Raw genomic sequence first — 27,014 nt, 5'->3', positions numbered from 1 at the left:
CAATCTCTCACTCCACTGCACCTTTTGTCCGGCTGATTCCCTGACGGAGTGCTCCCCTCAGACAGGGACCCCCCGACCTCCTCCAGCACCACTGTGTGTGTGCGTGTGCGTGTGTGTGTGTGTGTGTGTGTGTGTGTGTGTGTGTGTGTGTGTGTGTGTGTGTGTGTGTGTGTGTGTGTGTGTGTCGCAGTGCAGTGCAGTGCAGACAAGACCAGGCAAGGCTGTGGTCAGGGCTGATGTTGAGGTTGAACTTCCTTAAACTCTGCTTCATTCAGAGTCACAGTTTATATCATGGTAAAGTTAATCATAGTTAGTTTTATGATTTAATAGACTATATGATGTATTTTCCTTAAAACAGCCATTTCATCTCTTTATGGTGATTGCTTTCCAGTATAATTGCTGAGTTTTGATTAGATTCCCTTGAAGTTTCTTTAGTTTTTTTCACTTTTTAACAATTGTGACCAAGAAATGTTCAGGGCAGAACATTTTACAGCTGAAAAAAAAAATGTCTCTACTCTGCTGAAGAAACTACAGAATAGTGACAATGGTTCAAAATATTTATTTGTGCATTTCTGTATTTCAATTTATACGCCGATATAAATATAGCGTCCATAATTTGATATCAACCAATTAATTGGTTATAAAACATTCAATATAGAAATGGCCCTGATCATTTTATCTAATATGCTGTTTAAGAAAAAAATATTTTACTTTCATCTCGGGTGTTCTTTTCTTTTTAAAGAGTTTTTGGTGATCCCACTGATGTCTAATGTTTGCCTGGAACAAAAATGGCCTGCTCTTTGTGGTGAAGTTACATACACAACCCAAAAAAAGACAGAAAGAAACAGACCCAAGTGCGTACAATGCCAACAAGGTGGGTGTTGATGAAGATGACTTATAATTTAATGACCAGGCTACATTCTCCAGACAACACACATATACAGACATACAGTTCAGTACTCTCTTTGTATTGAATGGTGCAGGAACGGCAGAAGTGCAATCGGCAGAAGTAAAAAGCTAACTTTAAGTAATAAAGGAACTACAACACAGTCACATGAGCGTAAGTAAACACAAGACAGGTAAAAGCTCCCAAATTCACAAGCGCGATATTAATTGATATATTTTATTTTGGAGAACAGAACTTTTAAATTTCTAAAGCTTGTGTTTTAATTGCTGACTCATTTCTGGGTTTTAGGATTCATTCCTGCACACTCTATGTAAAAAAGAAAAAGCATCATAAAAGTAAACTTAATATCAGAAGAGTTTGCATTGGATTGAATTTAACTGTACCTAACTAGAAAAGGAAAATCTCAATCTACAAAAAAAAAACTAGTATATTCAGCAGTATAATGAGTAATGAGTTGAATGTATAAAGTAGAGTAAATGTATAAAATGGAAAATGTATATGAGTGAGGTTAAATATAGGATGTGAATAGATGCTCTTCCACATGTGGAAAAAAATGGAGTCATAAGATAATAACACATCTATAACCTGAATATTTCTAGTAGAGTATGATAATAATAATGAACCACTACAGGTCATCACTGCTGACTCTCCTCCAGATGGTCAGTGAACCTCAGCCTGCCTCGCTGTAGAAGAGGGAAGGTGGATCCATTCACTCCCCCGCATAAGCTGCCGTTTCACTTTAGCAAATTGACCAGTTCACTGATCCGGCCTCTGTGTGTTGGGTGTCTTTTGAAGGAACAGGACTTTAAATCTGGTCCCATGCAGGCTGAACTGGGCTGCATGCAGGACTCCAGAGATCCTCCTCGTCCTGCAGACCCTGTTCTCATCACAGATATTTGCAAACAGATGCGTGAAGCCGGCCCTGCAGGTTTTTATTTTTGATCAATCAAGCCTTAACAAGTCAAGTTGACTAGATTCGAATGTAACATTTTGCATGTGAAAGGACGAGGCCGAGGAAGGCCCGGTTTCGATTAGGCCTAAGCTGATAAATGGCGGATTCAAACAGCCCTCCTGCTATTGCGGAGAAACCCCAGAGGTCCAGGGGTTTAAGTCCAGACTGATATCAACTCTGTTGCTCCTCTTTCTTCTCCCAACCACTGAATAGATTCATTATTCAGTAGACTCATTCTCATCTCCTAAATTGAAGTGGCAGCAGCTTAAAAACCCCCATTTTCTACCCCCTTTTTTTTTCTCCCAAGTCACTCTCCCTCCCAAATTTGCCTACTGAAATATTCATGGGTGTGGTTGGCCTCAGTTTGTTCCCCCTGGTGTAATCATTGTTTTTAGATTGGAGACATTCATCATTACATTTGAGTTGAATAAAGTGCTGTTTTTAATCAAAAAAAGAGTCTTTGACGATTTTAAACATTAAAAAATCATAAAAAGTTTTACTTCTGGAGAGTTTTTACAGATATATTTTAACTTATTTTTGTGGCTTAAACATAATAATTAGTTTTAAAGTGTTTAATTTAAAAAGAACAACGGAAAGCAGCAAATTAAATAATTTAAGGAGCTGTGTATAGACATTTTTGGGCATTTTTTGCATGAACAAATGACTTAAATTATTATCAAAACAGTTTAAGATTAATTTTCTGCAGATCGACTGATCAATACATTTTTCAGGTCAAAATAAGATGTTATAATTACTTTTTTGCTTGTGGTTCATTTCAAGCTCTTAGCCGCTTAATTTCCAGCATCTATTCATCTCACTTTCTGTCTTTATATAAAAAAGACTCAGCAGCCAAGTGCCACTCTGCCCCCCCGCCCCTTCTCGATCATGGCCAACTGGACGTCCTGTGAACCACTCGCCCTGTATTGTCCACCCTCCGTGACCCGAGTGCGACCAGAGGAGAGAAATATTGCTCTAATCCACTCTGCACACACAGAGAAACCCTAATTCTGTTTCTCAAGCTGGAAATCACTTTTGTGTATAAAATGTGAAGCACAGATGAACAAATGCAGTCAGAAAGTCCAGTTCGTATTCATTCCTCAAGCTCTAAAGGTTTGTCTTTGTGTTCTTCTCTTCTCTTTGCAGTCGACTTCTTGGCAAAGTATTGCATTTTCAGTCAGGAGAAGCTGGCTGAGTACAAAAGAGCTTTTGAAGCAGTAAGTGAAAAGGCATTCAAACCCTTTATATTCTGGATATTCTCTTTCACTCACTGTAATATGTTGCACTCACTATTCAGAACAAGGTGATTTTTCTCTAACAACAGCAATGATGATGATAACAGGGCTTCAACTGACAATTATTTTAGTTAATTATTCGGTTGATTATAAATTGAATGGCATATGAGATGAAGAAAACAGCAAATGTTTAAAAAAATACTTAAATCATTAAGCTATTATAATAATTGCTGCAGACTACTTTTCTGTAAATCAACTAATTGATTAATTGACTAAAAGATCAGTTGTTCTCAACCTGCAGGGTTCTCAAGATATATCCAAGGGGGATCCCACAACAATTTAATGGCATGATAAAAGAAAAAAATAACATATTTCCACTTGGTTTTCCTGTTGCTTTCAACTGCATTTTATAGTTTTTATAGTGAGTTAAGATATGTTATTGTGTCAAACTGTTTGTGAGGTCAAGAAGGAGATACAATGATATAGATTTTCCTGTACTGTCTATACTGCTCACTTTTGCCTCTTAGATCGTTAAAAATCCTTCAAATAAACCACTGATCTCAGTGATGATGATGATGGTGGTGGTGATGATGATGATGATGATGATGATGATGATGATGATGATGATGATGATGATGATGATGATGATGATCTTTCTTTGCAGGAGGACGGTGACGGTGATGGCTACATCTCCTGTCTTCAGGCTCTACTTGCTCTTAAAAACATCATCCCTCCGGATCTGCTGTCTGATGAGGAAGAAATCTACGTCTACAGGGTCGGCTTTTACTGTATCTGTACACCATTCATATATACACACACACTGTATCTGTACACCATTCATATATACACACACACTGTATCTGTACACCATTCATATATACACACACACTGTATCTGTACACCATTCATATATACACACACACTGTATCTGTACACCATTCATATATACACACACACTGTATCTGTACACCATTCATATATACACACACACTGTATCTGTACACCATTCATATATACACACACACTGTATCTGTACACCTTTCATATATACACACACACTGTATCTGTACACCTTTCATATATACACACACACTGTATCTGTACACCATTCATATATACACACACACTGTATCTGTACACCTTTCATATATACACACACACTGTATCTGTACACCATTCATATATACACACACACTGTATCTGTACACCATTCATATATACACACACACTGTATCTGTACACCATTCATATATACACACACACTGTATCTGTACACCTTTCATATATACACACACACTGTATCTGTACACCTTTCATATATACACACACACTGTATCTGTACACCATTCATATATACACACACACTGTATCTGTACACCATTCATATATACACACACACTGTATCTGTACACCATTCATATATACACACACACTGTATCTGTACACCATTCATATATACACACACACACTGCATTTGACTGAAAAAACAACCCAATCAGAGACTCCAAAGCAAAACAATGTTACTAAAAAATTGCTCAAAAAGCCATAGCAACACTATGAGAAACTTCTGTGACATCATATTCAATGTCACTTTCGCGTCTGCACAACAGAAAATCTGGGTCAAGGGAATTCAAATTGTGGTGGCTATTACAGGTAGCTTGAATATTCAATGCTAACACCAGTACTGCTAACCTGGTGAGGTGGAATGGTTACAGAGCTTGTTGTGTGTTAGCATGCTAACATTTGCTAATTAGCACTAGGCACAAAGTAAAGCTGTGGCTGAAGGTACTTGGTCATAAAACTAAAGTGTTGGACAAATGAAAGTGTTTTACTGATGATGGCGTCTGAACCTAAGTTGTGGTTTTATGTCTTTAGATCCTAGAGATGGTGGACTTCAGAGTGACAGATGGGCTCGTGGACCTGAGGCTGTTTGCTGTGATTGCAAGCCTGGCACAGAAGATAGCCGCCATGGAGTAAGTGACCTTCAGCAGACACACTCTGAACTCCTCATTGAGGCCGGAAGAGGAGTCCCTGACCCGCCATAAACAAGAATAAGAGTGTCTACGCAAATTTTGTTCCGGTGAATTTGTCGTCGTGTGTGGGGAGCTGCCTTTGATCCTCTTCTTCTCGCCTCTTCAAACATTTTATGACTTTAGAGGTCAAAGTTATGATGAGTTTGGATGTCAAACAACAAAATGAATCAACAATGTTGAAACCAAGTTATTTGTTGAACTACAATTCTAAACATTCTCTGGCTTCAGCTTCTTCAATGTGAGGATTTGCAGATTTATTTCTGATTTATATCACTTTGAATTGAATTTCAAACAAGACATTTGAGGGTGTTAATGTGGGGAAACTATAACCGGCATTTACTGCAGATGAATCGATAATAATAGTAACTGTCTGCACAGAGGACCCTGTGCAGACAGAAGTCATCACTCTGATTTGAACTCGTCCCTTAGCGTCCTCATGTCTCTACATTATGACCCATATGCCGCAGATTCCCACACACATCGCTGTTGTTTCTGCCCTGAGGGTGTAAAGCTTCCCTACAGACAGGAGTGTGTGGAGCCAAGCCTACTCTGGAGGTCTCCGAGGGTCAAGGCCTGCTCCCAAAAGCCCTCACCCCGGAGTCAGAGCTCCCTCTCAGCGAGGACAGGGTCAGGGTCACCGGGTCCTCTGATTTACGGCCGGCCCTTTGTGTGGTGTGTTAGAGGAGGCCTGGAGACTGCCTGCTCCGCTGGCACAGAGAGACCAGGGTGTCTCCTCTGTATGGAGGCAATTATAGTAATGATAATGAATGACCATATTAAAGCTCTTTTCACAGAACTCCCTTTTTTGCAATTTGAATAATACGAAGAGGAGATCAGCGTTCGTAAGGCCCGGCTCCTAAACAAGGAGAAAACAATAGCATCCTTCTGTCGTCTCATCCCGACTGAACTAAATTGATCCTCCTACCTGTTTCGGTTAATCCTGTTGTCTCTAATCCTATTTTAGGAATGAGCTGCAACAGTAGTTACACAATCAGCCTCTCTGATCATGTAAGGCTTTGAAATCCGAGTAGGTATATCCCCAGTTTTTATATATATATATATTTATTTTCCAATTTTACTTTGCACTAATTGCACCCCCCGTCTCTCACCTCTTTTCTTTCCAACCTTAACTGTCCGTCCCTCTCATGTCTCTCCCCCGGCTCTCTTGTTGCCTACCTCTCACTCTCTGCGCCGCACTGTTCTGGCCCTTGACTCGGCCCATCTGTCCCTGCGTAGCATTGTGCTCCCCAACAAGTCCACCTCACACAGCGCCTCATTCCCTCGGGGCAAGTCACATGATCTGCCAAGAAGCACATTGCCATACAGGATTCTCCAAACAGCATCAGTGGAGCCGTCGCAGTCATTGTTTTTGTCTCTCGCATTCCTTGTTGCTTGTGTTGGATTTGTGAGCATGCATGTGTGCACTGAGAGTTACTGGAAGTTCACTGGTCTTAAATGAATCAAGAAGCGGAGGGCGTTGGTGGAACCATGAGACATCAGAATCAAGACCAACAACACGAGTCTCTCCTCCTCCTCCAGAGAGTTTCCCTCCCTGCAGACCGCTCAAAAACATCCCAAAACAACTCTCAATTCTGTCAAATCAAATTAGGTCAGAATATGTTTGCGTTCCCCCACCCCCCGTTGGACTGTATACTGGCTCCCCTGTGAGGATACCGCCAAAATGTTGCGCATTACATAAGCGAGAAGTCTTCTGTGTTGATCACAGCGGGGTGCCAGAGGAGGGCCGACAAAAGAAAATGGGTTAGACTGCTATTATCTTCACCAGTCCCCGAGACCCTCGTTTACGCTCGCCATTATCAGGCCAGTGTCCTTGGCACACCAGCGTTCGGACTCTTTTGCTGCAAACCAAGTGCAATTAATGATCATTAGCTGCCCTGTCTCGCTTCATCCCCATCAAGCCCCCGCCTGCACCGTGGTTTGGAGCACAAGGGCCAGTCGCAGCGCAGGGAGCACTCAGGCGTGAGTTGCACTCGTTGGCCCAGCGCTCGGCCATTCTTCGCTCTAGCGGGCCATCATTGAGCGTGCACGGCGAGGAGGGGCTCATTAACACTGGGCGCTCGTTAGAGAAGGGACGACCGTCGCTGTGCCACACGCTGGACAGGAGAGGTCTGTCCCAACACAATCGGCCGTGTCTCCCTCTAATTGTCCCAGTGGACCTAGATTTTGTTGGTCTGTGAGTGGTCACATTGCACCAGAGTGTGCCCCGGTCGCTTTATCCCCCCACCTAAACCTCCACACGAACCCCTGTTAACCCCACTCCCCCTGCTCCAACTCCCCCCCCCCCCCACACACACACACACACACACACACACACACACACACACCCACTGTCCCCAAAAACCAGAGCAGTTTTTATCCGTTACTGTGGCGGGATGTCCACGTGTGCCCACGTATTGTTTGGCAGCCAGGCCACTGTGAGCAACCACAATGGGTTCAGAACACTTTACCATCACGTCTCCGCAAACACAACATTTGCACGGGACTGACCCGCCAAAAATCACCCGCCGCCGCCACCACCAAACAGATTTGTCCCGATTTGTCTGCAGTGCCCGCCAAAGTATTTAACAACTGTTACAAATGTTACATTGAGTGTGGATGGGTGAAATAATTGTCATTGTGATTCACGACAACCCTGTTTGGAGAAATGTAGGCTTGTTAAAGACGCAATCACACTTTAAATCATCCTCTAAGATGAAGTTGTCACGGTTATCTTTAAACTTATAACAGGAAATTTATATTACAAACTGAGGATGTTTGCATTCAATAGGTAGGAAGGGTGAAACACAAAACGCTATTGAGATGCGTTATGGGGGGTGTAGGATCCAGTTTGACTTATACTAGGAACTGAGAACTCATTCTTGATTTAATCTCTCTCGATTGAAAATGAACTTTTTTTAAATCTATGCTCACATGTTCTTTTGCAGAAGCGTCTTTCACCAACTGATGTGCTAAATTTGCTGTTTTCTTCCAGTGAGTTCATGCGATCACTAATCACCGACATGGACTTCCGCTCGTTAGAAGTGAGGCTCTTCAAAGCGAAGGTAATTTAGAAGGTTTGGTTTGCTTTCACCCAATTCTCCTAAACTTCTGCTTCGGGCTAATGTGCCCCCCCACCCCCAAACATGTTCATACTCTTGAATTTGTATTCACAAGGTGCACTTGCCTCCACGCAGCATCAGATTAACTCTCACATGAGTCACATTCATGCCACAAAACTCCGTCTTCGCCTCTCTTTCATGGCTCCGCGGGTATAATTATAATGAAATAAATACTGGTAAACACTTTGAAGAGCAATTCCAAAGCATGCTTTGTAAAGCTAGCTAGCTTTTTCTTTTTTTTTTAAATGAAAGACACTCAGCCTGCATGCATAGAAATGAGGGAAACAAGCCAGAGGAAGAAAGAGAGGGGTGCTTTTCCCTTTTCATAGATTAGCAAAGCCCTAATCTCATTAAAGTGCCCAGCAGTGAACATGCCCTCCACTCCGCCCAGCCCTGTAATCAGCCTGAGACACACACGGCTCATCTCAGATGGACCGGGACTAGCCTACCAGCTGGCCGCTCGCTAGCAGGCCCGGCCCTCATTCATACGAGGAAGTGCTGAGCAACTGAAAGGCAGGAGGAACATGAGAATGGGCTAATTGCCAGAGGGATTATTCCCCCTACCACAGCAATTATCACCTTGACTGCATCAACTGTGCAAACAGGTGCACTCAAACAAGACCTGAAACAGGTTGAGGTAATCTGAGGCTGAGAATCACACACAATAACGTGAGCATACACCCACACACACACTGAGGGTGAGTTCAAAGCCAGTCTGCATCGTTTTTAAATCTTATTTATGTCAAATATTATTCATATATAGCAACTGTTCCTGTTCCTCCTGGAGGAGCAGCGAGGGGACGCTGGAGCTCAGCGGGGCTTCATCAGCGCGGAGCAGCTGCTTCTGGAGCTGAAGGCCGGGGGAATCCACCTGGAGCAGGAGGCGGCCGTCCGGCTGGAGCTGCAGCACATTCCTCCCCTGGACCTGCTGGACTTCCTGGCCTACCTGCCGCTGTTCATGCTCATTCACAAGTCGGTCATCTCCAACCCTCTGGATGACTCCAGCAACCTCTGACCTCAGTCACTGCACCGTCAGCCCCCGTGTGGCTCAGGTACCAGCATCAAACTGCCACTTAAAGTATCAGTACTGTGAAAAGGACACACAAGAAACAAGAGGCGCTTTGATTAAAGGGAGTAAATTCACTACTGTATTAATAGTTTACTCTACAAGCAAAGTTCTTAGTATCTAATGATCATAAACATAAATATGCTTTGAATTCTCTATTGAGCATCTTTAAAATGTACTTTTACAACTTCTTTTCACAATCACATATGACTTCTCTAGAATCCTTCAGATTTGTATCATTGATGGGAGATTAAGAGAGTTTTGAAAAGCCTTCATGAGAGGGCAATGTATAAAATGATCTTTTGTTCCTGTTACATACTTACATACATTTCATAGAGCTGTGAAGTGCTGTCTATGGTCCTGAAATGTTCTGTAGCAGAGGATGGTGATCATTTGTCACTGGACAAAGTCTTACACTGCAGTTTGACAAAGCTTCAAATGCACCACGGTGCTATAATATTGGTTGCATTACATAAAAACTCCCTCTACAAACATACACGCTGCTGGGAGGGGCGGAGCTCATGCAAAATGTTTTGATGCAACAACTGTGTATTGTTCTGAATTAAAAAAACAATATTAGGGCAGCTCAGACTTTTGTTCTCTTCTATCCGATTTAATCAACACTGATGAATGATATTCAATGAGATATTCAACCAATATAGTTTGAGCCATTGTTTTGCCTCAGCTTTGCCAATTAGACACGGCCGTGCTCTCCTGCGGCTCATACACGCTTGACAGACCTCCATGGAGGAAAACGTAATGGACTCTGACAGGCAGCAAACCTGGATTGTTAGATGAGGGACGTCCTGTAAGCAGCATATGTCGTCATGAAACAACAACAAAACATCAAAGTAGAGAAAACTGCGATTCTACAAACTAAAGCTTTTTAAAAATCCTCTGTAGATGTTCAATTCAAGCATTGATAAGAGATCTTTGATGGCAAATAAAGATTATTATCAGGGTTTTATCCACTACTTTGGCCTTTTCTTCCTTCAACTACAACCCCTTCCTTGTTTTGATGTGACCTTTGGGTATAAAAATCTGTTGCTAACAGGCGAGGAAATGATTTGTAGCTGTAACTCTTTCAGGATCACTTGCCCGATGGTTCTAAATGTCTGTAGCAGCTCTGAGTCTCCAAAGTGTTGGAAGTTTTGACAATAAACTTAATTTTAATAGTTTCTACATATCATTTGGCTAAATTGTTGCATGATCAGCCTTGTGCTACAGTTTGGTCATGACCACTGTAACAGAACTGGGGAAAGTTTTGCCACAAGTTGTTTGCAGGAAGGATTCAACTTCATCTTATCGTATTATTAAATATATAATCTCCTTTAAAATCAGTAAAAATGTTTCTACAAGTTTAAGTATGGCATATAACACAAATCAGCATTATGTTATTTAACCACAGAACAGAGAAATACAGTATATTATATATATATATATATTTAATCACATTTATGCATTAATTTCAGTCAAAGACTTGTTTTCACATGTTGAATTGCATCACATGTGAACTGAGTGAGGGCTTGAGTATTTAGGTTGAGGGTGTGGCTTATAATTATAATTGTATGTTTTCAACTGTGCATTTTTATGTGTCTTTTATTGGTGAATTTATTTGTGAAATCCTCATACTTTGTTTTTTTTATCCAAATAAAATTTAAAAATGAAACATGCAGATGTAACTGAAAGCTTTGACTGATTAGTAACGTTATTATACACATATGTTTGAGGCATATTCACGAACAGAGGAGAATAGATTTGTCATAATTGTGTTGCATATGAAAGAAAACTCCCAAAGATTTTGATACCAGTTTGAAAAATAGCAGACTTTGAGTAATAAGTATTGACTGCTGTCCAATTAGGCAAAACATTTCTCGAACAGAAACACATTTAATCCCTGTAATGATGTGTGTTGCTCAAACCCCCCAAAACAATAAATATCACAAATATTTACAACTATTTTTTTTTTTTTTTTTACTTCTTTCTTGGAGCCATGCCCCTTTTCAGGTTCCACAACTGATGACCAACAATGTACTTAGTTTCTTTTTATGGATAAAATATTTAATTGTTTTGTTAAACTGAGAGTATTTTTATTTGATTTCTTCTAGTTTAAAGCTCTAAAAACAACAACAAGACTAACCATAGTACCTCCACACACACACACACACACACACACACACACACACACACACACACACACACACACACACACACACACACACACTTGTCTCCTCCTTCCCAGGTGGTGCTTGCTGTGTGTTCATGCTGCTGGCAGGAGGCACACGCCGTCAGCCAATTCAGCTCCGTGTCTCCACTCGACCACCACACGAACCCATTCTCTCATTAGAGCAGACACGCGTCCGGCTGCAGCCTCCGCCCTACCTGTCAAACTTCGTTTTGCAGTTAAACACAAGCTCTCCGTCAAAATCTACTGGTGGTCGTCATCACACCGTCATTCCTTCCATCTGCTAATACACAAGAAACTTTCTCATGTACATTTTCCGCAAAGTTTGGGAAGTTTGGATAAGAAATACTTCCATCCGAAAGCTCCAACTTTGATGCTCTCTCTTCATTTGTTTTATAGATGGTGAATGCCCTTAAATATAGTTTGTATTTGTTTATGCCAGGAACTGTTAACGCACATTTTAAAGCTGCAAACTTTGATGGCAACGCGTTTAAACTCAAAATAAAGAATGAATTAGTTTTCTGAAAATTATCTTTTTTTTGGTCTTTTTTTACTTTTTCCTTCATTTATTTTGAGAAACATTTCACCAGTGCTTGTGTCTTACAGCTGCTGGTTTGGTAGGATTTCATAATGCTTTGGAATAAACAGAAATGGCTTCAATGTTGTGCACTTCTGACGCCAGATTTACTTTTTCCCTAAAAATTGGATCCATTCTGTTGTAGATACTGTCCATTTTTAATGAGGAGATTAGGCAGACTTGTATATTGAGGGTTTAAGTGATGGACATGACACTAAAAGCTTTAAGGAGCCACTATGTTATGGATTTCGACAGACTGGAAAGAACATATATCGTGCGTAAAATGTGCGTAAATTGTGCGTAAAAGTCGTTTATCTTTCCTTTTGTCCCTACAGTGCAGTATTATCATATCTCCATCATTTGAAGTTGAAAGCTGGAACCAAAAGCCCCCCCTCCCTACTTTAAATGCACCCCAGAAAAACAAGACAGAGTAGTTCAGTAGCAAATCATTTTATTCTTGGACTTGAGTGTAGAAAATATGGTTATAAGACTTTCTTCTTTTCAACATCTGTTTATGTGAAGACAACATAGAGCTGGCAGTATAAAGAGACAATGCATGGCCACTGTGCTCCGTTTGGACAATAGCTGCATAAGTTTTGATCATTGTGAACTTCATGACATGATGCAATAACATGGTTTTTGCTATTAAATAAGACACATTGGTGCTAGAATAAAAACGTCGGAGTGTCAAACTCCTTCTGGAAAACCTCATGAACAGAAGAGCCAGAGAATAATAGACTACACGTCTACATAGGCAGGAGGTATAGAAGCAACTTCGCAATATATAGACAAAATATATACAAAAAGGATGTGTACAAAACATCTATAAATCTCTTACATACAAAAATAGCTTAATATATTTCAAAAAAAGCGTTTGATATAGAATTTTATAGAATAAATCTGCGACTTGGAAGCATTTTTGTTTCTGAATGAAAACGTCTGAGAGGTTTACCAAAGGGTTTGGTGTTCTGTGATTGGGTTTAGCATAGTTGAAGAGCATGAATTCACTTTAGGGTTTGTTTGTTTCTCTATCATGGGCAAATGCACAGGCGCTTGGATTCCCACGCTGTCAGGTGAGCCGTCTTCCTTTAATCCTTTGGCGCTGATCTCCGGCCTGATTTACCCCCAAAAGTGTTTTGGGGACCTTAAGGCCGGGTCTGTCTCTCTGTCAGTCTGGGAGGACCGGGCGTTAGAGGACAGAGGACTTCCACAGCCTCCTCCGGGACAATCCCAAGCGCACTTCAACAGCAAAGTGAGTTGATCCATATGTCTGTGGGAGGAAGAAGAAGAGAAGAAATGTCAAAACACTGTTCAGTATTTATCATGATTATATCTCATATGACCTCTGACATCTTCCAGTCTTCTCACCTTCCACATAGATGCTCAGAACCAGTTGGTGAAGTCCAGCAGCTCCTGCTCCTCCGGGCTGAGGGGGTCGTAGGAGCCCTCATCAGATGAGTAAGAGGACACCGGTGAACCCGCCATGGAGTTCATGTCCCCAGAGTATCCCTGCGACATGTCTGGAGACAGCACACCGGACTGGAAAGCCGCACTCACCGCGTCGTGCTCATCCAGAAGCTGCTGCAGGGCTCGGATGTACTCCACGGCCGAGCGCAGGGTCTCCACCTTGCTCATCTTCTTGTTGGCGGCTCCGTTGGGAACATGCTCCCTCAGGGTGGCGAACCCATTGTTGACCAGCTTCACCCGGTTGCGCTCCCTCTCGTTCCTCCGGGCCACTGCGTGCGGCTGCTGCGGAGGGAGGCTGTACCCAAAACCTGCAAAGTTCAGTCTCCGCTTGCACCTCAGCAGCTCCGGGGAGGAGGAGCGCTGCCTCTTGGGAGGCTTGGAGCCCGACTTGGAGCTGCTGGTGCTGCTGGTCGGGCTCAGCTGGACACTCTGAGGAGCCATGGAGGAGAAGAAGCAGGCGGGCTGCAGGAGCTGCTGCTGGCTGACGCAGATCTCCATCTTAGCTGTGAAGTCCATTCCCAAGGAAAACACCAAAAAAGAATAAAGTTATATATAAAAAAAAAAAAAGAGTTAACCAAGTCTGAAGGCGGTGCGTCTCCGTTTTACGCACACTTGTTCTCAGTGCGCTTCTCAAAGCTGGTCTGAGGTCCTGGAGGACAGACTCTGCTTTTCAATGCGTTTGGATGGAGGAGAGGGTGGAGGTGGTGGGTGGGGGTGGAGGGAGGATTGGCCACGCCCTCCAGTCGCGTGGATTCACCTTTGGGCTCCTGCCGGACGCGTGCCACTTGAAGCACTAAACAAACAGTCAGTGGTGAGTTGTTCTTGCTTGTGTGTGTGTGTGTGTGTGTGTGTGTGTGTGTGTGTGTGTGTGTGTGTGTGTGTGTGTGTGTGTGTGTGTGTGTGTGTGTGTGTGTGTGTGTGTGTGTGTGTGTGTGTGTGTGTCCTCAACACTTGTGAGGGTTTTTTGTTCCAAAGCAAACAACCTGTTTGTGTTAATGTTTGAATCAATAAATAACAGTTGTTTATTCGGTATGTTTAATAGTTCTTGGCATTATTTTGGATATCATGAAAAACACCATTTAGGACTCATTCAACGCGTAGATTGTAACTTTGACTATGGTTTTTCTTTATTTTTATTTTTTTCTACATTGTAGATTAATATTGAAGACATCCAAACTATGAAGGAACACATATGGAATTATGCGGTTTTATATTTTACATTCTTCAAAGTAGTTGAATGAGAAGGTGTGTCCAAACTTTTGACTGGTACTGTGTATATATATATATATTTGTGTGTCTTATAAAAACTGTCCTGTGTCATAAGGGTTTTGTAAAGTTAAGATGAGTGTGAGGACCCCCCCTTTGTGTTTCACTGAACAGAGTTGTCAAAGTCTCATATCAACAAGTGATTATTTCAAAACTATCACAGTCAACTTGCTTTACAAACAGATTCATGGAAAAGAGTTTCAGAGTTTGTGGTTTGAAGAATAGTTTTTGTTTACTTTAAAATACCTCCAAAAAAATCACTTAAAAGGTCTTTGCATGGTAGCAGAGAGGAGGGGGGATCATAATTCAGAGTAAGAAAACTCTGTTATTAGTTTATTGTTAGATTGTTCTGCAGAGACAAACTGTGGTGCTGAAAGACAGCTCTCCTCAGGCTGGACTCTGCGCGTAAATCAGCCTCCCTCTGGGTCCAGTCCAGTGTGTGTTGTGTTGTGTGTGAATGCCGCTCATTTCAGCCTCCATTGTGCGTTAGAGGCCGAATTTTCCACTTTGATTGGAGCAGATCATCAGGAACGGAGGAGCGCAAATCTGCAGAGGAGGAGGAGGCTTTGTGTTTGATTGGATACACCCGGTGTGCTCTCTCCATTATGGTCTCTGTGGACAGTGCAGAATGCTAGAACACGTCTCCAAAACCAAACTGTACCCAAACTGTACTGCCCTCTCTGTTTTTCTGGGGGTTTTTACGCATGCATGTGCAATAAAACCAAAGTGGGAATTTCTTTTTCTTTTTTCCTTTGCGCATAATTGTTTCATTTGTTGCTCATATAAAGTTCTTCTCTGTGTTTGTATGACTTTTTTGTTGTTGTATGACAGTTGTGTGTGCATGCTCGGATAGAGAAATCTCACTTGGGATTGTTTTTTTAAGTTTGTGTGTAATTTTCCCATTTTTCTGGGTTGATAGTGGCATTCAAAAAAAAAAAAAAAAGCTTGCACCCCCAGTCCAACCCACTGCCCCCCCCTCCCTCCATACTTTCTTTTATTCCCTCCCCCCTTGTTCTCTCCCTCTTTCTCCCTCTCGCCCTTTTTTTTCCTCCCAGCAAGAGAGTTTAGAAAAGAAGCGTGGGTTCTATTCAGCCTCCCCCTGCTCCCCTTCACCATGGCCTGGCTCTCTGAAACCTATCCATGCCCTGTCAGTGTGCTTCCAGAGTCCAATTAGCGCTTTGTGAGGACTCTCTCTCTCTCTCTCTCTCTCTCTCTCTCTCTCTCTCTCTCTCTCTCTCTCTCTCTCTGGCCTTCCAGAGGCTGGGAGGGCGCTCCTTCTTTTTCCTTGAGGGGCTTTCCAGTCATAGCCGAGTGTAATAATTAATATGACATCTGGGCGCCCGAGTTCTCCTTTAACCACTTTCTGTATTTCTCTCTTTTCTTTGGAGAGCTCGCTTTGTGGAGACAATAAAAACAAAAACTCATAAGCACCCGTATCATCCATGGCATCTCTGTGTGTGTGATGTGAGGGATAATCTTTCAATTTGTTTGTCATTAAAAACTGTTTTGTTTTCTTTCGGCAGGTGCATCATTAGTTATGGATTTATGTTTAAAGACTAATGTTTAGCAGTTACTCTTTATTATTTAAAAAAATGAAATGGCCAAAAACATACCTTCATTGCTAAGTTTTATCATTGTAAATGGATATTTGTAACTTTTTTTTTAAGGAATTTGTTTTACATTGTTGTATATAAAACATTAGATTCTCTCAAATTGATGCACAAACATGATGTTAACAGAAATGTCTTATAGGTCTGCCCTCTAAAAGTAGTTACACTTACTATGAGCTTGTTCTGACAAACTTTGTATTAGTTTTTCCCAATATTCGTATATGTAAAATAAATGTGTTTATTGCCTACAACATTAATAAAGGGAGAGTAAATAAAATGTAGGAGGACAAAAGAGGGGAAAAACAAACAAAAAACATACAATCCAACCACCTGTTGCAATAAGTTTATGGCTTTTTTTCTCACATAACTGTTTCTGTAATGGACTTCTGTCTTTGGTGTTTGTGTAAACACCTCCTCCCTCTTCGATGTGTTGTTTTCTGCCTGACATGAAAAGTTGTAATTGAATGTCGCCCTCTAGCGGACAACAGTGGTACTGGACACTGGAGGAAACTGCCAAACTTTAATAGAATACATTTACAAGGGGTTAAAGGGTAAATAAAAACTGACAATTATCTTACATCACTTTAATAAAAAATAATGTTTAATGCCTTGGGGTTAGATTACTGACTTGTAATGTGACATTTTGATAAGATGTAAAAAAAAAAATATATATATACAAACAAGAACTTTCTATTCCATTGAAATGGAAACAGACATTTTCTAATATATATATATATATATATATATATATATATATATATATACATATATATACACAGTACCAGTCAAAAGTTTGGACACACCTTCTCATTCAATGGTTTTTCTTTATTTTTATTTTTATTTTTTTCTACATTGTAGATTAATATAAAGACATCCAAACTATGAAGGAACACATATGGAATTATGTGATAAACAAACAAATGCTCAACAAACCAGAATATGTTTTATATTTTACATTCTTCAAAGTAGTTGAATGAGAAGGTGTGAACAAACTTTTGACTGGTACTGTATATATATATATATATATATATATATATATATATATATATATATATATATATATATATATATATACAGTATGTAGTCAAAAGTTTATATACACCTTCTCATTCAATGGTTTTTCTTTATTTTTATTTTTATTTTTATATATATATGTAGATTAATATATGATATACACACAGTACCAGTCAAAAGTTTGGACACACCTTCTCATTCAATGGTTTTTCTTTATTTTTATTTTTATTTTTTTCTACATTGTAGATAAATATTGAAGACATCCAAACTATGAAGGAACACATATGAAATTATGTGGTAAACAAACAAATGCTCAACAAACCAGAATATGTTTTATATTTTACATTCTTCAAAGTAGTTGAATGAGAAGGTGTGAACAAACTTTTGACTGGTACTGTATATATATATGTATGTATGTATGTATGTATGTATGTATATGTATATATATATATATATATATATATATATATATATATATGTATATATATATATATATATGTATATATATATATATATATATATATATATATATATATATATATATATATATATATATATATATATATATATATATATATATATATATATATATATATATATATGTATATATATGTATATACATATATATGTATGTATATATATATATATGAGCTGATCTGCAAAAACTGTAATAAAATAAATAAATAAAATGGTTTTTGAGATTTCACATAAATTCCAGTTGTTAAAAAGGATTTCATTGATTCATATATAATTCACACACTTAATTAAAAACCCTGTTAAAACGCATTGAATTCAGCAGCACTGAAACAACCGCTGTAATGTTTGCGAAGTAGGTAGTTTGTCTCCAGCGAGCTTCCGTACTTTCTAAGATCACGTGCTTTTTGTTTAATATATATATATATATATATATATATATATATATATATATATATATATATATACAAACAAGAACTTTCTATTCCATTGAAATGGAAACAGACATTTTCTAATATATATAGTATATATATATATATATATATATATATATATATATATATATATATATATATATATACAGTACCAGTCAAAAGTTTGGACACACCTTCTCATTCAATGGTTTTTCTTTATTTTTATTTTTTTCTACATTGTAGATTAATATTGAAGACATCCAAACTATGAAGGAACACATATGGAATTATGTGGTAAACAAACAAATGCTCAACAAACCAGACTATGTTTTATATTTTACATTCTTCAAAGTAGTTGAATGAGAAGGTGTGAACAAACTTTTGACTGGTACTGTATATATATATATATGTATGTATATATATATATATATATATATATATATATATATATATGTATGTATGTATATATGCAGGGCCGCTGACAGGTTTGGCTGGGCCCGGGACAAAATTCTCTCAATGGGCCCCCCCCAAAAAAAAAAAAAAACCACACACACCTCTACTTTCTCAGTCCCTACCCTACCCTTAAATGACGGAAATTCAAAAAAATACTCATTACTCAACAAACCTGTTCTTCTTCTCTCTCATCCTCTCTAGCCTCTCCTATAAAGGTGAACATATTTCGATAAAAAGGGCTATATCTAAATTAACAGGGGTCAAAATGAACCATTTAAAAAAGAACAAATTGAAAACCCCTTAATTTGACGATTTAACACAGAAAAGAATAGACTGATCAACTTGGCTAACTCTATCCCAAAGACTACAAAAGTTTAAAAATCTAAGGTTTTTTTTTTTGTTCCCAAAATTGTCAAACGCCGAAACACAACCACAGAATTCCCTTGTGCAGCTCCCAAACACATGACGTCGGGATGACAAGCCCATTTATTACGGATAAACCAAAAGGATTATTTACAACTTTAATTGGATAGGCTATGGATATGGACTGAGTGAAGTTATGGCTTTCAGAATCATACCACAATAAAACTCACGCTATTGTATTCACTTAGAGCTCATTAACTGCACATTTCATCGACCATTTTTCACTTGACCAAGGGGAATCATGTCAAGGGTACTTTTATTTATCGCCAGACCCGCGTTTATGTCCGCTGAACTTCCAGAGAATGTTTGGGGAACAAGGCGGAGCCCATTCATCTGGCGAGTTTCAAGTTAACGGCAATCAGAAACTAAGTTACAGGCTACCCCAAAACGTCACGTTTATAACCCATTCGTTACATCCAACTCTATCTAAATGGCAATTTCACATGTTGCCATGCCACTGGCTTATTTTAAACCATGAGCCGCGTTACACTGGCTGTAATTCAGCTGACTGGGAATGATTCTCAAATCAATTCAGCCTGATTGGAGTGCGCAGCGCGTGCCTGCCTGAAACATTTGATTTGGACATGGGCCTATTTGCGGGGTAATGTGCATATTCTAAGATTCAATTAGATATAGGCGTATGAAACACAGTGTAATAAAGCCGTTGTGGTTATCAAATTATTCAATGCCCCCTGTCTGTCTGATATTGATCTCCGTGTGACTTGCTCATGTGGTGCTGCGCTAATATGTTTGACACGCCGCCTGTGCCTGTGTTACTTGACGACGGGGCTGGAAAAAGTTGGCCGTGTCTTACCTGGCTGTGCTGCACAGCTGCCTTTACTGGTACCTGCAGCATCCTGAGTCTTTTCTGAAATATTTATAAAGAGATCCCCTCAGGCTTTCGGCTTCTTCCTCTCTTTTTCGCCTTTCTTTTTTTTTTCAGGGCTCCTGACTTGTGCATGTTGAATCAACTCGCGCACTGACCACTAATGGAATGATGTCGTCTTTTTTCTTCTCCAAAGACCAAACCATTTTGGCATAGGGGTGATAGGGGGTTATTGGCCGTTTTTTCAAGGGCAATGAAGGCAAACAATCTAGGAGTCATTAATTGAATGCAAATAAAGCACTTTTCTTCTCTAAATCAACACATTTTGAAGTATACATACAATAATTAATCCCAACTTCATGGGGGTCCAGTTATGGGCCCCCCATTCCAGGGCCAGTCCAGGGCCCGGGACAACGTACCCGTTTGTCCCCCTGTCGGCGGGCCTGTACAGGAGGCTGAGCCGTCCAGATAAACATCCGTGAAAACATCATGACGTGACGTCACTGCACCGCGACTGTGACAAACGCGAAACATTAAATAAAGATAATAAAACATTAAATAAAGATAATAGATGATATTGCAGCCTTCGTGGCATCAACTTAAGATCTTAAAAATAAGAACTTGAAAATTTAAATATATACATATAAATATATTGTGTTTTATATGTATGAACAAATGTCTCAATAAAGTTAGTGAATTTAAAAAAAAAAAAAAAAAAAAAAAATCTACCCGGCATGCAATGCGCGGTGATCGCGGAACCTATTTCCCGGTCACCGGGATTCTACCGGGACGCCTCCTCTAGCTCCCAGACGGCTCAACCTCCTCTAGCTATGCTAGCTATAGGAGGTTGAGCCGGTCGGTCCACCGGTACCGGTACCGTGAAAAACGCCGGTAATCCGGCACACCGGTATACAGGAGGATGAGCCGTCCAGATAAACATCCGTGAAAACATCATGACGTGACGTCACTGCACCGCGACTGTGACAAACGCGAAACATTAAATAAAGATAATAAAACATTAAATAAAGATAATAGATGATATTGCAGCCTTCGTGGCATCAACTTAAGATCTTAAAAATAAGAACTTGAAAATTTAAATATATACATATATATATATAAATATATTGTGTTTTATATGTATGAACAAATGTCTCAATAAAGTTAGTGAATTTAAAAAAATATATATATAATAAAACATTAAATAAAGAGAATGAAACATTAAATAAAGAAAATGAAACATTAAATAAAGATAATGAAACATTAATTAAATGAAGAGAATAAAACATTAAATAAAGAAAATAAAAGATTAAATAAAGAGAATGAAACATTAAATAAAGAAAATGAAACATTAAATAAAGATAATGAAACATTAATTAAATAAAAGAATGAAACATTAAATAAAGAATAAAACATTAAATAAAGATAATAGATGATATTGCAGCCTTCGTGGCATCAACTTAAGATCTTAAAAATAAGAACTTGAAAATTTAAATATATATATATAAATATATTGTGTTTTATATGTATGAACAAATGTCTCAATAAAGTTAGTGAATTAAAAAAAAAAAAAAAAAAAAAAAAAAATCTACCCAGCATGCAATGCGCGGTGATCGCCGGAACCTATTTCCCGGTCACCGGGATTCTACCGGGACGCCTCCTCTAGCTCCCAGACGGCTCAACCTCCTCTAGCTATGCTAGCTATAGGAGGTTGAGCCGGTCGGTCCACCGGTACCGGTACCGTGAAAAACGCCGGTAATCCGGCACACCGGTATACAGGAGGATGAGCCGTCCAGATAAACATCCGTGAAAACATCATGACGTGACGTCACTGCACCGCGACTGTGACAAACGCGAAACATTAAATAAAGATAATAAAACATTAAATAAAGATAATAGATGATATTGCAGCCTTCGTGGCATCAACTTAAGATCTTAAAAATAAGAACTTGAAAATTTAAATATATACATATATATATAAATATATTGTGTTTTATATGTATGAACAAATGTCTCAATAAAGTTAGTGAATTTAAAAAAATATATATATAATAAAACATTAAATAAAGAGAATGAAACATTAAATAAAGAAAATGAAACATTAAATAAAGATAATGAAACATTAATTAAATGAAGAGAATAAAACATTAAATAAAGAAAATAAAAGATTAAATAAAGAGAATGAAACATTAAATAAAGAAAATGAAACATTAAATAAAGATAATGAAACATTAATTAAATAAAGAGAATAAAACATTAAATAAAGAAAATGAAACATTAAATAAAGATAATGAAACATTAAATAAAGATCAATAAGAATCATTAAAAATAAGAAAATGAAACATTAAATAAAGATAATAAAACATTAATTAAATGAACAAATGTCTCAATAAATTAAATTTAAAGAAAATAAAAGATTAAATAAAGAGAATGAAACATTAAATAAAGAAAATGAAACATTAAATAAAGATAATGAAACATTAAATAAAGAGAATAAAACATTAAATAAAGATAATAAACATTAAATGATGAAACATTAAATAAAGAAAAAAAACATTAAATAAAGAGAATGAAACATTAAATAAAGAAAATAAAACATTAAATAAAGATAATAGATGATATTGCAGCCTTCGTGGCATCAACTTAAGATCTTAAAAATAAGAACTTGAAAATTTAAATATATACATATATATATAAATATATTGTGTTTTATATGTATGAACAAATGTCTCAATAAAGTTAGTGAATTAAAAAAAAAAAATATATATAATAAAACATTAAATAAAGAGAATGAAACATTAAATAAAGAAAATGAAACATTAAATAAAGATAATGAAACATTAAATTAAATGAAAGAATAAAACATTAAATAAAGAAAATAAAAGATTAAATAAAGAGAATGAAACATTAAATAAATGAAACATTAAATAAAGAAATGAAACATTAATTAAATAAAGATAATGAAACATTAAATAAAGAAAATAAAACATTAAATAAAGATAATAGATGATATTGCAGCCTTCGTGGCATCAACTTAAGATCTTAAAAATAAGAACTTGAAAATTTAAATATATACATATATATATAAATATATTGTGTTTTATATGTATGAACAAATGTCTCAATAAAGTTAGTGAATTTAAAAAAATATATATATAATAAAACATTAAATAAAGAGAATGAAACATTAAATAAAGAAAATGAAACATTAAATAAAGATAATGAAACATTAAATAAAGAGAATAAAACATTAATTAAAAAGAAAATAAAAGATTAAATAAAGAAAATAAAAACATTAAATAAAGAAAATGAAACATTAAATAAAGATAATGAAACATTAAATAAAGATAATGAAACATTAATTAAATAAAGAGAATAAAACATTAAATAAAGATAATAAAACATTAAATAAAGATAATAGATGATATTGCAGCCTTCGTGGCATCAACTTAAGATCTTAAAAATAAGAACTTGAAAATTTAAAATATACATATATATATAAATATATTGTGTTTTATATGTATGAACAAATGTCTCAATAAAGTTAGTGAATTTAAAAAAAATATATATAATAAAACATTAAATAAAGAGAATGAAACATTAAATAAAGAAAATGAAACATTAAATAAAGATAATGAAACATTAATTAAATGAAGAGAATAAAACATTAAATAAACATTAAATAAAAAAATAAAAGATTAAATAAAGAGAATGAAACATTAAATAAAGAAAATGAAACATTAAATAAAGATAATGAAACATTAATTAAATAAAGAGAATGAAACATTAAATAAAGAAAATAAAACATTAAATAAAGATAATAGATGATATTGCAGCCTTCGTGGCATCAACTTAAGATCTTAAAAATAAGAACTTGAAAATTTAAATATATACATATATATATATAAATATATTGTGTTTTATATGTATGAACAAATGTCTCAATAAAGTTAGTGAATTTAAAAAAATATATATATAATAAAACATTAAATAAAGAGAATGAAACATTAAATAAAGAAAATGAAACATTAAATAAAGATAATGAAACATTAATTAAATGAAGAGAATAATAAAAAATTAAATAAAGAAAATAAAACATTAAATAAATGAAACATTAAATAAAGAAAATGAAACATTAAATAAAGATAAATGAAACATTAAATAAATTAAATAAAGAGAAAAGAGAATGAAACATTAAATAAAGAAAATAAAACATTAAATAAAGATAATAGATGATATTGCAGCCTTCGTGGCATCAACTTAAGATCTTAAAAATAAGAACTTGAAAATTTAAATATATACATATATATATAAATATATTGTGTTTTATATGTATGAACAAATGTCTCAATAAAGTTAGTGAATTTAAAAAAATATATATATAATAAAACATTAAATAAAGAGAATGAAACATTAAATAAAGAAAATGAAACATTAAATAAAGATAATGAAACATTAATTAAATAAAGAGAATAAAACATTAAATAAAGAAAATAAAACATTAAATAAAGATAATGAAACATTAATTAAATGAAACATTAAATAAAGAAAATGAAACATTAAATTAAATAAAGATAATGAAACATTAATTAAATAAAGAGAATAAAACATTAAATAAAGATAATAGATGATATTGCAGATATTCAGTGGCATCAACTTAAGATCTTAAAAATAAGAACTTGAAAATTTAAATATATATATATAAATATATTGTGTTTTATATGTATGAACAAATGTCTCAATAAAGTTAGTGAATTTAAAAAAAAAAAAAAAAAAAAAATCTACCCAGCATGCAATGCGCGGTGATCGCCGGAACCTATTTCCCGGTCACCGGGATTCTACCGGGACGCCTCCTCTAGCTCCCAGACGGCTCAACCTCCTCTAGCTATGCTAGCTATAGGAATGAGAGAATAAACCATTACCGGTACCGTGAAAAACGCCGGTAAACATTATACAGGAGAATGAGCCGTCCAGATAAACATCCGTGAAAACATCATACGTAACGTCACTGCACCGCGACTGTGACAAACGCGAAACATTAAATAAAGATAATAAAACATTAAATAAAGATAATAGATGATATTGCAGCCTTCGTGGCATCAACTTAAGATCTTAAAAATAAGAACTTGAAAATTTAAAATATATATATATAAATATATTGTGTTTTATATGTATGAACAAATGTCTCAATAAAGTTAGTGAATTTAAAAAAAAAATAAAAAAAAAATCTAAGCATGCAATGCGCGGTGATCGCCGGAACCTATTTCCCGGTCACCGGGATTCTACCGGGACGCCTCCTCTAGCTCCCAGACGGCTCAACCTCATCTAGCTATGCTAAATAGGAGGTTGAAACATCCACCGGTACCGGTACCGAAAAAAAACGCCGGTAATCCGGCACACCGGTATACAGGAGGATGAGCCGTCCAGATAAACATCCGTGAAAACATCATAAATAAAGTCACTGCAATGCGACTGTGACAAAGAGAATGAAACATTAAATAAAGATAATAAAACATTAAATAAAGATAATAGATGATATTGCAGCCTTCGTGGCATCAACTTAAGATCTTAAAAATAAGAACTTGAAAATTTAAATATATACATATATATATAAATATATTGTGTTTTATATGTATGAACAAATGTCTCAATAAAGTTAGTGAATTTAAAAAAAAATATATATAATAAAACATTAAATAAAGAGAATGAAACATTAAATAAAGAAAAAAAATAAAGATAAAATAAAGAAAATGAAACATTAAATAAAGATAATGAAACATTAATTAAATGAAGAGAATAAAACATTAAATAAAGAAAATAAAATTAAATAAAGAGAATGAAACATTAAATAAAGAAAATGAAACATTAAATAAAGATAATGAAACATTAAATAAAGAAAATAAAACATTAAATAAAGATAATAGATGATATTGCAGCCTTCGTGGCATCAACTTAAGATCTTAAAAATAAGAACTTGAAAATTTAAATATATACATATATATATAAATATATTGTGTTTTATATGTATGAACAAATGTCTCAATAAAGTTAGTGAATTTAAAAAAAAATATATATAATAAAACATTAAATAAAGAGAATGAAACATTAAATAAAGAAAATGAAACATTAAATAAAGATAATGAAACATTAATTAAATGAAGAGAATAAAACATTAAATAAAGAAAATAAAAGATTAAATAAAGAGAATGAAACATTAAATAAAGAAAATGAAACATTAAATAAAGATAATGAAACATTAATTAAATAAATGAAACATTAAATAAAGACAAATGAATTAAATAAAGAAAATAAAACATTAAATAAAGATAATAGATGATATTGCAGCCTTCGTGGCATCAACTTAAGATCTTAAAAATAAGAACTTGAAAATTTAAATATATACATATATATATAAATATATTGTGTTTTATATGTATGAACAAATGTCTCAATAAAGTTAGTGAATTTAAAAAAAAAATATATATAATAAAACATTAAATAAAGAGAATGAAACATTAAATAAAGAAAATGAAACATTAAATAAAGATAATGAAACATTAATTAAATAAAGAGAATAAAACATTAAATAAAGAAAATAAAAGATTAAATATAAGAGAATGAAACATTAAATAAAGAAAATGAAAACATTAAATAAAGATAATGAAACATTAATTAAATAAAGAGAATGAAACATTAAATAAAGAAAATAAAACATTAAATAAAGATAATAGATGATATTGCAGCCTTCGTGGCATCAACTTAAGATCTTAAAAATAAGAACTTGAAAATTTAAATATATACATATATATATAAATATATTGTGTTTTATATGTATGAACAAATGTCTCAATAAAGTTAGTGAATTTAAAAAAATATATATATAATAAAACATTAAATAAAGAGAATGAAACATTAAATAAAGAAAATGAAACATTAAATAAAGATAATGAAACATTAATTAAATGAAGAAAAAAAAAAAAAAATCTACCCAGCATGCAAT

General features: G+C 35.8%; 2 protein-coding genes across 2 annotated transcripts in view; one reads left to right on the top strand and one right to left on the bottom strand.

Moving 5' to 3' along the window:
* The window catches only part of LOC129112825 (uncharacterized), a 48,493-nt gene extending 39,235 nt beyond the window's left edge, over window positions 1-9,258 (top strand). The window contains exons 11-15 of the mRNA XM_054625058.1: window positions 3,003-3,073; window positions 3,756-3,866; window positions 4,967-5,064; window positions 8,117-8,186; window positions 9,007-9,258. Of these exons, the coding sequence (XP_054481033.1) occupies window positions 3,003-3,073; window positions 3,756-3,866; window positions 4,967-5,064; window positions 8,117-8,186; window positions 9,007-9,258 (602 nt within the window). The remainder of the gene's footprint in view (window positions 1-3,002; window positions 3,074-3,755; window positions 3,867-4,966; window positions 5,065-8,116; window positions 8,187-9,006) is intronic.
* Window positions 9,259-13,454: 4,196 nt separating this feature from the next.
* On the bottom strand, window positions 13,455-14,054 carry ascl1a (achaete-scute family bHLH transcription factor 1a). Its single transcript, XM_054624977.1, has one exon. It carries the CDS (start codon window positions 14,052-14,054, stop codon window positions 13,455-13,457), a length of 600 nt encoding a protein of 199 aa, XP_054480952.1.
* Between the last annotated feature and the right edge of the window lie 12,960 nt (window positions 14,055-27,014).

The sequence above is a fragment of the Anoplopoma fimbria genome, chromosome 23, assembly GCF_027596085.1.
Source record: "Anoplopoma fimbria isolate UVic2021 breed Golden Eagle Sablefish chromosome 23, Afim_UVic_2022, whole genome shotgun sequence".
NCBI classification, from domain to species: Eukaryota; Metazoa; Chordata; class Actinopteri; order Perciformes; family Anoplopomatidae; genus Anoplopoma; species Anoplopoma fimbria.
Note: the sequence above shows the minus strand (reverse complement) of the source record. Positions and strands in the feature narration are given on the sequence as shown.

What these genes read in the sequence shown, in the direction of transcription:
- ascl1a (XM_054624977.1), bottom strand. Translation starts at nt 14,054, where the DNA reads ATGGACTTCACAGCTAAGATGGAGATCTGCGTCAGCCAGCAGCAGCTC.